This window comes from Erpetoichthys calabaricus, chromosome 12, assembly GCF_900747795.2.
Source record: "Erpetoichthys calabaricus chromosome 12, fErpCal1.3, whole genome shotgun sequence".
In the NCBI taxonomy this organism is placed as follows: domain Eukaryota; kingdom Metazoa; phylum Chordata; class Cladistia; order Polypteriformes; family Polypteridae; genus Erpetoichthys; species Erpetoichthys calabaricus.
Genome location: NC_041405.2, coordinates 18,212,096 through 18,228,464, shown reverse-complemented (window position 1 = coordinate 18,228,464; position 16,369 = coordinate 18,212,096). Strand labels below are relative to the sequence as shown.

Genomic DNA, 16,369 nt, shown 5'->3' with positions numbered 1-16,369 from the left:
TTTTTGCAGTACTTTATTCTCCTAAGTTTTCGCATCTCTATATAATTTTAGTTGCTTAGCGTTTGAGTCTGGACTGACCCCTCCAAAACTCATAGTTTTTAAGTTTTGACGAGAAATAAATGGTAATGTTTTGCCATCGCGTCATAAAGCATTAAAAGATACGATGGAGAAAAGACTCACACACAGACGCTAGGAGCTGTTTCATAGTCCTTGAAAGGACCGTTTATTGTCCCTTTAAGAAAGGGACCCTCCTGTTTCTCTTCAAGGGGACTCGCTGTTCTTACCCACGTTCAAGCCGCACTGTCCTTTTTTTTTCCTGTTCGTCACATCTCCATTTTAAGCGCATTCACTGCACAGGACGCCGCCTCGCCACCTGCAGGTCGTGTATTTCAATAACAACGCAAAACAAACATTTTATCGTTAATAAAACCAAAACAGACCCCAACAGACGGAGCCTTACTGCCACCCGATTCCGCTGTCCATGATTATTATACCATACTTTTTCTGCAATACATACATGTTTTTATATACAGAAAATTCAATTAGTAAAACAAACACACTGTCAAATTTAAGACATTTTGGCAGTCCGCTTCTTAATTGCACATGAACATTCAAATGTAGCTGTAGTAAGTTGAAGTCTGTGTGGACATATTCCACCCCGCATACCCCCACACCCCTAACCAGCTCTTCGTGTGTTTGTCGTGTGGATGTGTCGGAAGCTTCAGGTGCTCCACAGTTGTACCGACATATGCCGGGCTCTGTCAGAACTACAAAAAAACAAAAGGAGCTTCCAAATTTGCTCAATCGCAGTAAAAATAAATATATTGTATGGAAAATATGTTCCTGTTGACAAATTTCTACAGTACAGTGTCCATTTTAGTAGTGTTACTCCCGTGGCAGATCGTATCACAGTGCAGTACACTTTCTAGTAGACTGTTTGTGTCATTCATTCCTGCAGCGACAGGCAAGCATTAAAGGACCTAAGCCTCCTGACAAAGAGCCTACTCTGTCACTTTATGTACAGGAGATTTGTGTTGTCCTCCTAACCAATTCAACTCTCCAGATAGGCCATCTACTGGATTTTTAAGTCTGTCAGTACAGCCCTGCTTCATCATAAATAATGTTATTTACTGTAAATTTATTTATTTATTTTACGAAGCAGAGTGGTTATGATCCATGACCAAGTTAAACAGAGCTAAAAAGAAACAACAAAGTAACAAATACAATGGAAGCTGTGTTTGATGGAAAGAAATGCAAGATGTTGAAGGAGCATGGACTGCTTCAAAGAAATAAGGTACTACAGAATGGTCAAGATGATGTGGAGATAACCGACCAGGTGAAGAATACTGATGATGAGAAAAGTGTAAACTATGAGTTGATGGAGAGGAATGCTCATTTAGCAAACAGAACAAACAAAGTTGAGTTGACTGAAGAAAAGCTGGAAAATGAAATCAGTGTGGCGAAGAGGAAAGAAGCTGAGTGTTTAAAAGAGAATGAAAAATTGGAAATGAGAATTAAAGAGCTGGAGAGGGACAAGCAGGACTTGGAAAGAAAGAATAAAGAGCTACAAAAGGAGAATGAGAACCTGAAGAAGAAGATGATGATGAATGATGAATCTCAGGTAGGAGTATTCCAGAAAGATTGCTTTACATATATGCATGGGTATCAAATGATGTAAAAAATGTAAGAGTTTATTGAAGTTAATATTGCAATGAAGACAAATCATGTCAGATATGTTTCACCTTCACCATTGTAAATATTACATATTTTGTCATCAAAATTTAAATAAAAAACATACATTTTCCAAAAAAAACCCACTTTGTAAATATCTTAGTTTGATAACCACAGTAAATATTATTGTATACAGCATAAATACATAAACATTGGTTTGAAAAACAGGAAAACATAATGGATTTTTGCCATATGCAGAGTCACTTTGGAATATTCAAAGTGAAATTCTGAGTCTGTTTTGAATACACAGTATGAAGTCAGATACATACAGCTTCTGCTTTTCTTTAAGGAAACGTATTAAATGTTTACTATAATTGATTGCCTATTTACTGATGGGTAGACAGGTTAATAAACAAGTAAAGACAAATAAAAAGCATCTTTTCATTTTACAGTGCAATGTCTTTGTAAATAGGCCGTACCATCTGCCTGTCTGATGATGATTAAATAATGAAGAAAGAAGACATGGCACACATTGTTTGACTCTTTGTTTTACTGTTGTAATATTTTCAGGTTATGACTGCAAGTGTTGATAGTGGCTTTGATGATTGGGAGATTGTGGGTGAGTATGAAGTTGAAATTAATTGTCTGAAATATGTGAAAAGTTCTTATTGATACTGCGGTGTTACTTTACAGATTACAAGATTCTACAGCTCAATATGAACAGGTTAACTTTAAGACTGTAAATCAATAAAATGAGAAAGCCAACTTTCACAATAACATGAGAAGGAACAATGGGATATTAAGAAGGCTTTCATTAGCATAGCACAACTTAATAACATTTTAAGATCAGTATAGGGAAAAAATGTTAAGTTAACCTGATAATTTATAAATGACCAACATTAATGACATACAGTATATGGCACTGTAACTATAAAGGATACAAAAGATCATAGAAGCCCAAACCCAGTTATTTTACCTGTTAATTACCTTTGAAGATACGCACATTCTTTTTGTGTCGCGTGCCAAGACTTCTCTGCATGTCTTTGTGGAGAAGTGGAATGGATGTGTTGATGGTGATCAGACAGTTATTTAAGTATTGACTTTGCTTTTGACTACTATGACAATAATAAATATGACATTTTGGTATTCCTACCTTTCTCTGTGTATTGGGGAGGCCTGGCTATTAATTAGCCAATCTATGCTTACAGTATATCAACAAATAGAATGCAATTTACTCATAAGCACAAAGATTGTAGAAATAAGATAATACCTTATATCTTATATATAAAGCAGACTGTAACAATCTTGCGGTCTTGTATGTATGTTATCATCCAGTTGACGCTTGGAGCGTTCCTGCTGTGCTCCGTAAAAGCAACCAACAGTGTTTATCATGAAAACTCACAGTATTATTTGTTTGTCATTTAATATTTGTTTTTGTTAACTATATTTTCATCTTGCATTATTCTTATTGTAACAATGTTGTAGTGGTAATAGAATTAAACTAACCTAATAAAAATATTCATTTAATTAATATATATTTTTTTTTGTCATGAAAAATTCTGCATGTAGTACACCACAAAACAAAAATTAATCTGTCAAAAATCCTTAAAGGCTTTGCTTTTCCCATCGTTTTTAGACTACCTTGAACGTATTTCGTGATTATATTTTGCTGAATATAGGTGATATATTATATCTTTATATACAGGGTGAGTCAAAGTTATGTTAACACTAATGGATTATTTATTTATAACTACTGGACCTTTCCAGGTCGATGGACAGGTCGTGGTGGACCATTGCCATGGACTCCACACTCTGCTGAGTTGACACCCTGTGATTTCTTTCTTTGAAATGTTTTTTGACCTTCGCTATCTGCAGACATATAGAGAACATCTTAAATATGAATATAGAATTTGCAATGGATAGGTTTTTAAGTTTATAGGGCCAGTGAAGTTCTTACTTTTTTATGTACAGTAAGAATCAGCATGTAGTGTGTCTCCATTCCCATAATTAGTGAGTATAATGACTATTCAGTAACAGAAGTAGACACATTTAGTGTTGGTTCAGCTGGTTTCCTTGCTGCTTATTAAACAACAGCACAAAATGTCATTTAATTTCAGTGTGCGATTCCTTGGGATGTTCGTAACTGTAAAAGGTACATTATTGGCAATTTTATGATATGATTTACATATTTCATGACAATTTATTATAAACTTTAATGATAAGAGCAACAGTTAGATAAATGTAAGTAAGCAAATGCACATTACTCACTTCTTTGTTCTGCACTGCAATGTCCATATTTTAAATTTTACTTCCAGATAAATAATACATATAACTGTACATTGACACACACGTATCATATTTTAAAATCTGTTTTTTCTTTCCAAATTCAGGGTTATAGGGGCCATAGCCTATCCTGAAAGCATCAGATGCTTGGCGTGAACAAACTCTGCATTGCAGGACCCGCTTATACTCACATTGAAACCCACATGGGGTTAATTTGGAAATTCTAAGTAACTGAACACACTTATCTTTGGGGTATTGGAGGTGAACAGGAGAACCTTAAAGACAAGTCCGCAGACACATCAGGAGAAATCTGTCAGAATTCAGGATAACTCCACGCATGAATCCATCCATATTGATTTCACTCACACCTTACAAGGTCATAGGAGATTCGCTTTCACCCCATCCTGTACATGTTTTATTTGGTATTATTTTTTAAATATAATGGACTTACTTTTCTAGTCTTTGATCTCCCTTTGTTTCTTCATTACTAAAGAAAAATATGAAATTGAACAGGAAAAGTATACCAATCTGGAAAATAAATATAAAAAAGAAAATGTTGTATTTTAATATGTTTAGTGAAGTGTCTTTCTAATTAAAAGAAATCTTCAAGTGATTGCTAAAATACATTTTCGTATCTAGCCTTGTAAATATATAATGGGAAATAGTAAGATTTGTCATATTAGGAGTAGGGTTTAGAGAAGGTCATTAGAATTTATTGTTTTTTGTAAAACGTTACTTTTCATTTACTCATGTCACACTTCAAATTATCATGACTTTGAATATGATGATCATTTTTTCAGTTCATTTTTTAATCATGTTAAATCTGGGCTTGACGTAATCCTAAACAGCCCTGTGATTGTCGAGTTCAGCATATCTCCACATTTTATTAAATGTCAGACACATTAGTGTTGAGTATCAAACAACATCCATCCAGAAGGACTTCATTTACTCCATTACAAGATCATAGGAGATTTGGTTTCACCCCACACTATTAAAAATGCTTGTCCTTTAATGGCACGTTATGGTTCTTTACTGAGTTATGTGTGTCTTCATAGACCCAATGCTTGAGAAAGAACCGTTTTATTCTGAGAATATATTTGTGCTTTGAAAAACTTTCTAATATTTACAAAAAAAAAATCTGAAATCTTTAATGTTTGGCAGGCTACCTAGCAGGACATAACAGACCTGAAGTTAGCCTGAGTTGTTGTACGCAGTGAGAGTTCTTTTAAAATCATGAGCCATTGATATTTCACATATCTGTTATCATCTGTTCATGATTTGTGAAGTCTGTTGCAGAACTACATAAATAAAGTTATTTTTTCTGGAGCTTTCATGTGGATGAGTCTTTTGGAAACCAAAAATGGTTCCTCAATGTGAAGATCTGCTCTGACACCTTGATTTTCAAAGAGTGCATCTCTGTGTTTCATGGGTGTTATCTCTTAAAGATAATGAAATCACAGCTTCACTCACTAATTTCCCTATTTTTCTTCATTACTACAGACAAATCTGAAATTGAACAGGAGGAGAATACCCATCTGCAAAGAAAGCAATAAAAGAGTATCTTAATATGTTTAGTTAAGTGTCTTTATAATTTATAAAAAATCTTGAATACTGTAATTGCTAAACATATATTCATGTCCAACTTTGTTATATGGAATGATTCGTGATAAGGTTTAGAAAAGATTATTAATCAATCAAAATCAAACAAAATTTTATTTATAAAGCACATGCAACAATACAATACAAAACAATACAATTTATTTTTTGTAAAGCCCAAAATCACCCAAGGAGTGCTGCAGTGGGCTTTAACAGGCCCTGCCTTTTGAGAGCCCCCCAGCCTTGAGTCTCTAAGAAGACAAGGAAAAAGTCCCCCCCCCCCCCAAAAAAAAAAACCTAGTAGGGAAAAAAAATGGAAGAAACCTTAGGAAAGGCAATTCAAAGAGAGACCCCTTTTCATGTAGATAGGAAGTGCAGTGGGTGTCAAAGAGAAGGGGGTTAATACAATACAATATACAGAACAGAACACAAGGAATCCTCAAAACAATATAACAGTGCAATTGAAATGTGAAAAGTACAGAGCAGAATTCATCACTAGATGATATCACATAATAAGATTTGGATTTGTTCAGAGTCCTGGAGACCTCGACTATCAAGCTGCCTCCTCCTATTGGCCATTCCACAGGTGAGTCAGTACTGGGCCAGCCAATCCAATGAAAGGACCCCTCTATGTGATGATGCCTGCGATACCCCATCAGAGATGACTTTACCTTAGGGCTGAACAAAGAGGTGTACATAAACTGAGAACAAAAACAATTTCAGGATAAAATCAATAAATATATTAAACATATATATGCTATGAAAAAAATTAAATTAAACCATATAAACATAAGAATAAATCGTACCAAACCATTAAAAAGAATACAATAAAAATATGACAGTGCTACTTTCACACATTTCCATATGCCAACAAGAAAAAAAAATGTAATTAAGATTTAAAAATATCAGTGGTGTTGGAAGACTGGGATGTATGGGGGTAGACTATTCCATAGCCACAGAAAAAGCACAATCACTCTTAAGCTTCAACTGAGACCATGGGATATAAAGATGTTTTTGATCAGATAGTCTCAAAGGTCTAGTGGTGGAGTAGTGGTGAAGGAGGTCTGAGATAAGCTGTGAGTCCAAAACATGAAGTGCTTTACAAACAAATTATAAAACTGAATTCTGTATTTTACTGGAAGCCAGTGAAGAGAGTGCAGCACTGGTGAAATGTGCTCTGCCATCTTTCTAGTCAGGGGAAAAGCTACAGATGGGACAGGGAAGACTGACCAACACCCAAATAGAGATAATTACAATAGTTAAGGTGAGAGGAAATATATGTGTCCACAACAATCTCTAGGTCTTTAAATGAAAGCACGGATTTCAGTTTCAGCTCAAGGAAGCTTTTTGACATCCACTGCTTAATATCCTCAAACCAAGTAAATATGGAGTTTAGTGATTCAAATGCAAATACACCTGAGTGTCATTGGCAGAAAAATGGAATAAAATGTTGTATATTTCAAATATTGAACCTAAAGGAATCATGTATAAATAAAACAACACAGGGCCCAAAGTGGAACTCATCAGGATTTACTGTTTTTGGAAAATGGTACTTTTTTTTATTCATGTCATATTTCCCTTTACGCGTCATGACTTTTGAATTTGGTATTAAATTTTCAGTTCATTTTTTTTTAATTAAGATTAAACTTGGATCCTATACAACACTATGAATGCCAAATTTAGGGTATCTCCATCTTTCATTAATTATCAGAAACATTTGTGTGATTATCAGACGACATCCTTCCAATCTTGACTTCATTCACTCCATTACATGGTCACGGGAAATTTAATTGCACCCCATCTGTACACATTTCATTAATTATTATCTTGTAAATATAATAGATCACAGTTCCAGTCACTGATTTACCTTTGTGTCTCCATTACTACAGAAAAATCAGAAATTAACCAAGAGGAAGAAAGTAAGTATACTGTGAAAAAGTATTGTATTTTAGCATGTTATTATAGTGCCTTTAGAAATTAAAATAAGACAACATTAGTTAACATAGAAAAGGAGTAAGGTCCGATGGCCAGGGTGGACAGAAAAAACAAAAAAAAAAAAACTCCAGAAAGCTGGAGAAAAAAATAAAATCTGTAGGGGTTCTAGGCCACGAGACCGCCCAGTCCCCTCTGGGCAAATCAAAATTAACAAATAAATACATAGATCTATAGGGAAATTACATACACAATTAATATTGCAATAATAATATCTAATCTACTATACAATAAAACACTAAGGTTTATGTGTCCGGTCCCTCAGAGGATTCTGATTGGTCAGTTTGGCTTTAATGACACGATGAAAGAAGAAGTGTGAGTGTGAAACACAAGTGGAGGAGTAAAGGTGTAGGAGGCGCACTGAGAGCATCGCCTTCAAAGACGGGAAGTGGATAGGAGGTAAGAAAGGCCTTTCAAAAATAACGACAAAGTCTGAGAAGCAGGCTTTACAGAGACACAATTGTGAGAAGGAGCGTCACTCAAGGGAGGTTTACATACACAAGGTTACCAAAGAAAGGCACTGAAGGTACATTGATTTCTGTGTTTGCCAAAATAACCAGTTAAACATGTCACATTTATCTTTGGTGGTCTAAAATGTTGCTAATGGTGTGCAGGAGTTTTAATTATGAGATGTAGGACCTTAATACAGTATGTGTTAGAGTTCCACGGATTACCTCTGAGCTCCCAAGCCTCGGATTATTTTCTGATACTTTTTCTCTCAATTTTTTGTAGGATCAATTGTGACTTCTGTGATTAACGTAGCAGGTAAGCAATAAGCTGACACATTTGTGTTTTATGAGAAAAATACCCCAACAGGTAGTTGTAGCACATCTATTAGAAATTATGTTCAGGCTTCATAGCAGAAAAATGGCCCTTTAACAAAAAATAAAGCACCCCATCCCAAAATGAAATGCAGCAAAATAAAGTAGAAAACTAAAGGTAATACAAACAGTTCCACACATGACATAAACCAAGTTATATTTCATTTGCCAAGGCACTAACTAACTACAACACCAACTCAAAATCAGTCCACTTGTGAATGTAGCCCATGGTGTGAAAAACAGAAAAGTGGGCTATTAAAGTGACACATTAACTAACTTCAAGCAGAAATTAAAAATCTCTGCACAAAGCATGAAGGTAATCATTCCTGGAAAAAACGGAAAAAAAAATTTTGCTTACTTTTGAGATGATACTTGATATTTGTTCCTGTAATATGCTTACACAGTATCAAACTAATTTGAAAGAGTATTAAATTTATAAGAATTTCTGAGACCCTTGCAATAAGCCATTTATGTATCCACTAGACAAAGAGCCCGTTTCGACAACGTAAGATGAAACGGGCACGAGTTTGTGTCAGCAGTGTATGAAGAACAAATGATAAGTAACTAAGAAGTTGTTTTGTAATGATTGTAGTCCGCTTTACTCATTACTGTACAGGCTTGTACTGTTAGTTGATGAATTTTCCAGGCCTATAGTATAATATTGAATGATGAATGTTCCAGTACAATATGGAATAGTAATAAGTATAAGCACCACAAACCTGATATAGGTGTATTGAATGAATGCGTAATTAGGCCTCGAGCTGTAGTCAAAATCGCCTTCCAGGCCTCTAGAGCTTTAATCAAAGTCGCCTTTCTCTTTGAATTTTTGTGCCCATAATTCCGCTGCCTGCCACGATGATGGGGTTGGATGTCGGTCTCGTAAGGTTTTTCGGGCAGCTGCGCAGAAGGCGACTGCGCATTTGGCTTCGGATGGACGTGAGTGAGTGAGTGAGTGAGGAGGCAGGCGAATTATGTATTAAGATTACCACTGCTACGTTTCCAGATTCTTTTTGCATGGCACACTCACTCATACAGAATTTCAGAGTTGCCAGTTGACATAACATGCTCATCTTTGGGATTTGTTAAGAAAACTAAACTACGTGAAGTTTTGTTTCCCTTTTTTAAGTGATGTTGGTGCTGCTGAGTAATTCTGGAAAATGTCTGTTCAGTTAAAATTTACAGAGTTGGAGTGCCATAGTAGATATTAATGGCTGTCTGGCATTCTTTAATGTTCTTCCTTTCACAATGTATTTACGCAATATGTTCTTTCTATTTTTTGATTGCCATAACCAACAGTTACTGAAATCAAATGAAGACATTCTTACTATTCTTCGGCTAATATGTTAAGTAAATTTCAAAATCTGTGCCTTTGCTCCCTACATCCCTTAAACTCCTATTCTGATATTAAGTGACAAATCTTTTTGAAGACTGGAGGAAAAGTAAACCGCAAAGGTCATAAAGAGACAAACATAGACAAGTTTAACTTAAACTGACTGACACTGCAAAATGCAACTCTTTCGTCAAAATAAAAAGTATTAGTGTCAGATTAGCAAATACAGTATTAAGTGTTGGATGATAAAGTTTGTGGTGCTGCATGGTGACTTAGACACTTGACTCTTTAACCAGAGGTTGTCACCTCTGCCTGACTGTGTGACATAAACAATGTATTGATCTTGTAAATGACATTGATTGGTAGGAAGTTTTTCCCACTTCTTTCAGCTGTGTGTTGTTTGAGGGGTGTCTTGTGTGCACAGCCTGTTTCAGATTCCCCCCAACAGCATCTTGATGGGATTCAGATCTGTGCTTTGACTTGGCCATTCCAGAACCCTCCATTTCTTTATTTTCAGCCAGACCTTTTTGGATTTTCTAGCACATTTCGGATCATTGTCATGTTGCAAGGTCCACATTTGATTGAGCTTCAGTCTTCTGACAGATGGCTTCACACTATCACCAAGCCCCCTGAAGAATTCCTAGTTGATTCCATGATGTTTAGCTGCTCCGGTCATGATTTAGCAAAGTAACACCAACCATAACATTTGCACCACCCTAATTTTCGTTGGGTATTAGGTTCAACTGTTCAAATACCATGTTTGGTTTTTGCTAGACATGTTTTCTAGTATTATGGCCAAATAACTCTGTCCAGAGTGCATTGTTCCAGAAGTCCCTGTCTTTGTCTAGAAGTTCATGGGCAAACTTCAGCCTTGCCCTAATATTCTACCCGAACAGCAAAGGTTTCTTCATGGCACGCTTCCCAGGTAGCCTGTTTTTAATAGTAGGCCAAATGCACTTTGACATCAGCAGTCACAAGAGCTACCTGTTAGTATCGTGATTAAATTCTGGGATTTTTGGAGACTTTCTTCAGCATCTTACATTCTGTTCATGGGCTGTGCTTGCGGGGGCAGCCTGGACTGAAGTATTGGCAGTTGTTTGCAGTTTCCAGTAGTAGATGATCTGCCGAATGGTGGAATAGTTGATTTCCAAATGTTTGATCTTTTTAAGTGACTCATAGGCATCTTGAACCTTCTTTCTGAAGGACTCAGAGAGCTGTTTTGATCTTAGTATGGTAATAATACACACTTTAACAAGAAAGAGCTAACCAAACTAATTGTTTGAGGTTTAAATGATTCTAAATTTAGGTGTTAATTTATGGAGGGGGTGTACATGCTTTTTCCATGTGTGAAATTTGCATTTATTTTGCTTAAATAATGCAATGGGTTAAAAAATGTAAATATGGGATGTTGTGCGATATATCACCTTTATCAATACAGTAGATACTGTTTAAATGATGATTATGTCTTCATATGTTGACACATTTGAAGGCTGTGATATTACAGTTAACTGTCCCCTTACAAGACAATCAGATTTTTCCACCTCCTTTAAAGTATAATACAGGTAATACTGACCCAATAAACCCAATGAACCACATGAGACATGCAGCACAAGTTATTTGCTATCCTAGGTGAAAGACTAGAACTTGAACAATATCAAAGTAGTTTCACTATTAATTAATTGAATACCACTGTAGATGTCCAGAAAGTCTAAGCTCTTCCAAGATGAAGTGTAAATAGGATTATTGTTTCTTGGCCACTGTGACCACCAGGGTTGCACACAGCTACCCTTTCACCCAAACACAACAGAGAGAGGCACAAGTGTAGCAACACACATGGCTTTAATTGTACTGTGGGAAATGCTTTTCCCTCATTTACCACCTCTGCCCGTTACCAACATGGTACCAAAAGCACAATAGTGAACAGCACTACTTTCTTCTTTTTTCTTTCTCTTTCTTCCACCTCCTGTCCTCCTCTAGCAAGCTTTGTCCACCTTCCTCCTGACTCTGGCTCCCCGATTGGAGTGAGGCAACGCCTTTTATAGGATCACTTCCGGATGTGGTGGCAGTCCTGCAGAGAAGGGTTCTGCTCCATGCACCCCTGGCAGTGGCCACGGACCCCAACAGGGCTGAGCTTCCAAGCTCCAAGCCCATGGAACCGCTACAACTCAGGGGAGAGTGCCCACTGCTGTTCCCAGGGAAGTAATGCTCCATACAAGCTCTCAACAACAACAACTTTTATTTCTATAGCACATTTTCATACAAATGATGTAGCTCAAAGTGCTTTACAAGATGATGAAAGAAAAAAGAAAAAATATAAAAATAAAATTAGGCAATGCTAATTAACAAAGAATAAAGTAATGTCCAATGGCTAGGGAGGACAGAAAAACCAAAACAAACAAACAAAAAAAACTCCAGAGAGCTGGAGAAAAAAAACAAACTAAAATTTGCAGGGGTTCCGAGGTCACAAGACCACCCAGCCCCCACTAGGCATTCTACCTAACATCAATAATCTCAATCAGTCCTTATGGTTTTCAAGCTTCATATGGATAAATTTGATGATGATGGTCATCTTGGGCATCTGGCCTTCAATCCATCAATGTAGGGCTGCATGGTGCTTTGATCAGATGGTGGGGGCGCAGATCACCACCACAGAAAATTGGAAAAAGAACATCTGAGAAAGTAGGGGTTAGTACTGATTTTGGAGACAAAAAAAAGATAATTAAATGCCTATACAGAATATCAGGGTTACATTAAAATTAAGCTATGAGAAAGCCATGCTAAAGTAATGGGTTTTTAGCAATTTTTTAAAGTGCTCCACCGTATTAGCCTGGCGAATTTCTATTGGTAAGCTATTCCAGATTTAAGGTGCATAACAGCAGAAGGCCTCCACATCTTTTAAGTTTCTCTCCCTTGGTCCTTCCATCACAGTAAAAGCCCCAGCCTTCTTTCACACCATACATTAGAGGTTTCCAGTATGCTGCTAAAGGGAAAAGGCAGTAACCCACTCTTGATGTAATACCAATCCATTACAGAGTAAGGTCACTATTATTGCATTTGAAATATTAATCTTTAATTTGAATTAGTCCCTCTCTCAATAAAGGAGCTTGAGGAACAAATCAGTAGAGCAAAACATAGCAAACCTAAGTGTAATATTAAGACTAAGAACATCCACCTTATATTTCTGTGACTAGAGTGTTTTAAACTTAATAAATATTAATTACTGAATATTCTTTCTGTTGACAGGCAGTTTTCTGAGTTCTCTATCTGAAAAACTAGGTAAGTAAATACAGTAATAAATTTAAATTTATATATACTGCAGAACATCTCAACAACTTTCAATAAAAAAGACTCTCAGACCTGCTTATTATAACTTAAGGGTGTGAGGTGCCAAAGTCGATTCTATCCGCACCGGGCAAAAGGCTGGAACTCTCCTAGGCAGGGCACCAGTCCACTGCTGGGTCCACTTATGCCCACATCTACACAGGGCCAGTTTGGAGTCACCACTTAACCAATCTGAATGTCTTTAGGATATGGGAGACAAATCCACGAAGAACATGCAGACTCATCAGGAACAAAAATCAGGAATGTCATTTGAATTTATGAAGCAGTAGCAGCAGCCAGTGCACCATGATGCCACCTGTTTAGATGACAGAATAAAATAATGCAGAGTGGAAATAAAAAGGGTTTATGATTTAATCAGCACACACCATAAACAAGAATTGCAAGTCACACAGAACTGATTTTTGGAATTGAAAGTAGAGCTGTTGGCCAATGAATGAGGGGAGAAGATAGGACTCTTCACCAATGACTGAGGGGGAGAGGCGGATCTTCTTTTCAAAAACCTAATCCCATGTGACTTGTGTTTTCTGTTTATAATGCTGATTTTTTACAAAAGTATCAAGTTAATAAGATTTTAGCACATGTTTTGCACATTTTGACTGACATGTAGATTATGCGACGTGTGATTTTTTTTTTTTTCCATGGAAATTTTTCACATTGTTTGCTGTTACACATCATTAATCATGATTGGCTTGTATTATATTGTAAAGTCTTTTATATCTCCATTCTGCATGAAAACATGGTATTAAAAATTGTTCTTGCCCATCACTACATACTGCATGGGGTAAGTAACATTAAAAATGGAACATTTTTAGATTGAGCATTCCTTTAACGACTAGCCCATTTTAGAGTCTACATAAGTCTGCATTCATACAAAGCAATCCCAAATATGCATAGCCTGGAGGTTAACAGTTTGGATTCTTTGGTTCTCCTGTAAAATTCACAGATTTCATCATTTTACTAAAGAAAGCTGCTTCCACAAGAAATGTTTGTCTAGACGTATCGTAGCCAACACAGACATTGACGTCAAAGATAGCTGAGCTTATCGATGTTTGTCATCAGTTAACAAAAGAACTGTGTGTTTTTATAAATGATTAAAAGCACATATTCAGTGAAAACTACAAGGCTTTTTGGTACATCACAGTTACTTTTTGACATCTTCTTGTAAATAAACTCTTCGTATACTGTTTTTCAGGGTGTATGTTCTCCCCGTGTCTGCGTGGGTTTCCTCCCACAGTCCAAAGACATGCAGGTTAGGTGGATTGGCGATTCTAAATTGGCCCTAGTGTGTGCTTGGTGTGTGGGTGTGTTTGTGTGTGTCCTGCGGTGGGTTGGCACCCTGCCCGGGATTGGTTCCCTGCCTTGTGCCCTGTGTTGGCTGGGATTGGCTCCAGCAGACCCCCGTGACCCTGTGTTCGGATTCAGCGGGTTAGAAAATGGATGGATGGATGGATATTGAAGAGCAACAAGAAATGCAGATTTCTGTACTCAGTGCAACCAAAAAAATAAATGGGCCTAACGACGTTGATACCACTCTAGCAGAACACCCCTCCAATACAACTGAATCGTGTGTAAGTCCCAAGACGTACACTTTTAAATGTTACTGTTAATGTTGCCTTGACAAATTCAGAAAAATTTGGCTAGTCAGCAAACTGCTGCTTTCCTTATGTTTTCAGTTGAACTCTGAACATTTAAAGTGCACAAACTGAAAGAAATTGAGGACAGGTTTATAGAAAGAAACTCCATGGGCACAGCAATTTCAGCGGTTGATTTTACTGCTTTCCACTACTACATTTTTAGCGAGTTATCTCCAGACATATAATCTCATTCTGAAACAGCAGAGATTAACTGGTTATAAAATGTAATCCCATTATGCTTTTTAGTGGAGAGGGCCATGCAGAATCAGACTGAATCTGATGTTTCTGTTCCATTACTTTTATCCTGGATGTTCCTAGAAATAGCCATAAACTTGCACAGCCAATATGAGAATTCTGCTGTGAGGCTGTGATTTAAATAGTCCACCGATGACACCTGTGATTATAACCACACCTAATAATGTGTGACTGTTTCCTCCTCAGCACCCTGGATGAGAAACCTGGCATGCTGAGTAAAATGAATTGATAAATGAATACATTTTTAGTACATTTTTACCTTCAAGACTGTTGAAAACACATACTTCTAAAGCCAATGTCCATTACATGACTTTTTGCAGTGGGATATACATAACAGATTGCTGATTGCAGTTGCTACACCATGTCAGATTACATGACTGAATATTGCACCCTCAATCTCCCAGCACAGCCATACTTACACTTATTTTCTGACCAGCTTGCTGTACAAATCAAAAGACCTGAGTCTCCTCGGGATGTACAGTCTACTCTGGCCTTTCCTTTACAGCGCTAATGTATTGTCAGACCAGTCCAGCTTGCTGTTCCCAGGGACCTCCAGGTACTTGAAGCTCTGCACCAACTCCACTTCCTCCCCTGAATGATGACTGGTCTCAAGAGCTCCTTAATCAGCCAGAGTTCTGCCACCAAGTTTTTTGTTTTATTAGTGTTGTGCTGCAGGTGGTTCTCTCTACACCACAAGACACAGCTGTCCACTAGTCTCTTGTACCCTGACTTGTCTCCATTTTCAGTATAAAGTGTGATGAAGGAATTGTCTGAGATCTTCTTTAGATGGCAAAAATATATACTGGAAACCTGTTGTGTAGAGAGTAAACACAAAGGGAGACAAGAAGGGTGCCTCAGTGTTACACACCACCATCTATGACACACAGCCCTTAAGCCTCACAAACCGGTGTCTGTTGGTCAAGGTAGTCCATTATCCAGGAGACAGTGGGGGTATCAAGATTCATAGCCCTTAACCTGTCCCATAGCCTGTGACGCAGGATGGTGTTATTTGCCTTTTTAATTGCTGCTGCACATTGCATAGACAATGAAAATGTTGTGTAAATGTAAATTCCTAAATTCTTTTCAGACGTTGCTGACTTTAGGACAGTGTCTTCCAACTTGTATTTATAATTGCACGTGTAGTACTTTGCACTTTTCTACGTTAAAACTGCAGAGTCCAACAGTTCAGCTAGTTTGGAAGCCTTTCTTTTTTTCTTTTTTTTTTACTTCCTCTGTAATGTCTGCCATTCCTCCAATTTTAGTATTATCTTTTAAATTTTACAGCTTAACTAACCATACTGGAATTGATGTTATCAAAGTAACAGTTAGAGACCCCTAAGAGACCCCAGCAATCACAGTGCATCCGGAAAGTATTCACAGCGCTTCATCACATTTTCCACCTTTTATTATGTTACAGCCTTATTCCAAAATGGATTAAATTCATT

The 16,369-nt window shown here is 37.0% G+C and overlaps 2 protein-coding genes across 2 annotated transcripts in view; both read left to right on the top strand.

Annotated features, from left to right (window-relative positions):
• The window catches only part of LOC114642752 (GTPase IMAP family member 5-like), a 29,900-nt gene extending 14,592 nt beyond the window's left edge, over positions 1-15,308 (top strand). The window contains exon 2 of the transcript XR_007936353.1: positions 14,609-15,308. The gene's annotated coding sequence lies outside the window, so the exon portion shown is untranslated. The remainder of the gene's footprint in view (positions 1-14,608) is intronic.
• Positions 680-5,507, top strand: LOC114642760 (girdin-like). Its single transcript, XM_051934911.1, has 3 exons — positions 680-1,621; positions 2,242-2,290; positions 5,455-5,507. Exons 1-3 carry the CDS (start codon positions 1,226-1,228, stop codon positions 5,505-5,507), a joined length of 498 nt encoding a protein of 165 aa, XP_051790871.1. The 5' UTR covers positions 680-1,225.
• Positions 15,309-16,369: the final 1,061 nt, after the last annotated feature.

Bases quoted from the DNA above. Each gene is read 5' to 3' on its own strand.
- LOC114642760 (XM_051934911.1), top strand. From the start codon at position 1,226: ATGGAAGCTGTGTTTGATGGAAAGAAATGCAAGATGTTGAAGGAGCAT. The intron at 1,622-2,241 runs GTAGGAGTATTC...TAATATTTTCAG, and splicing joins TGATGAATGATGAATCTCAG to GTTATGACTGCAAGTGTTGA. The intron at 2,291-5,454 runs GTGAGTATGAAG...TCATTACTACAG, and splicing joins TGATGATTGGGAGATTGTGG to ACAAATCTGAAATTGAACAG.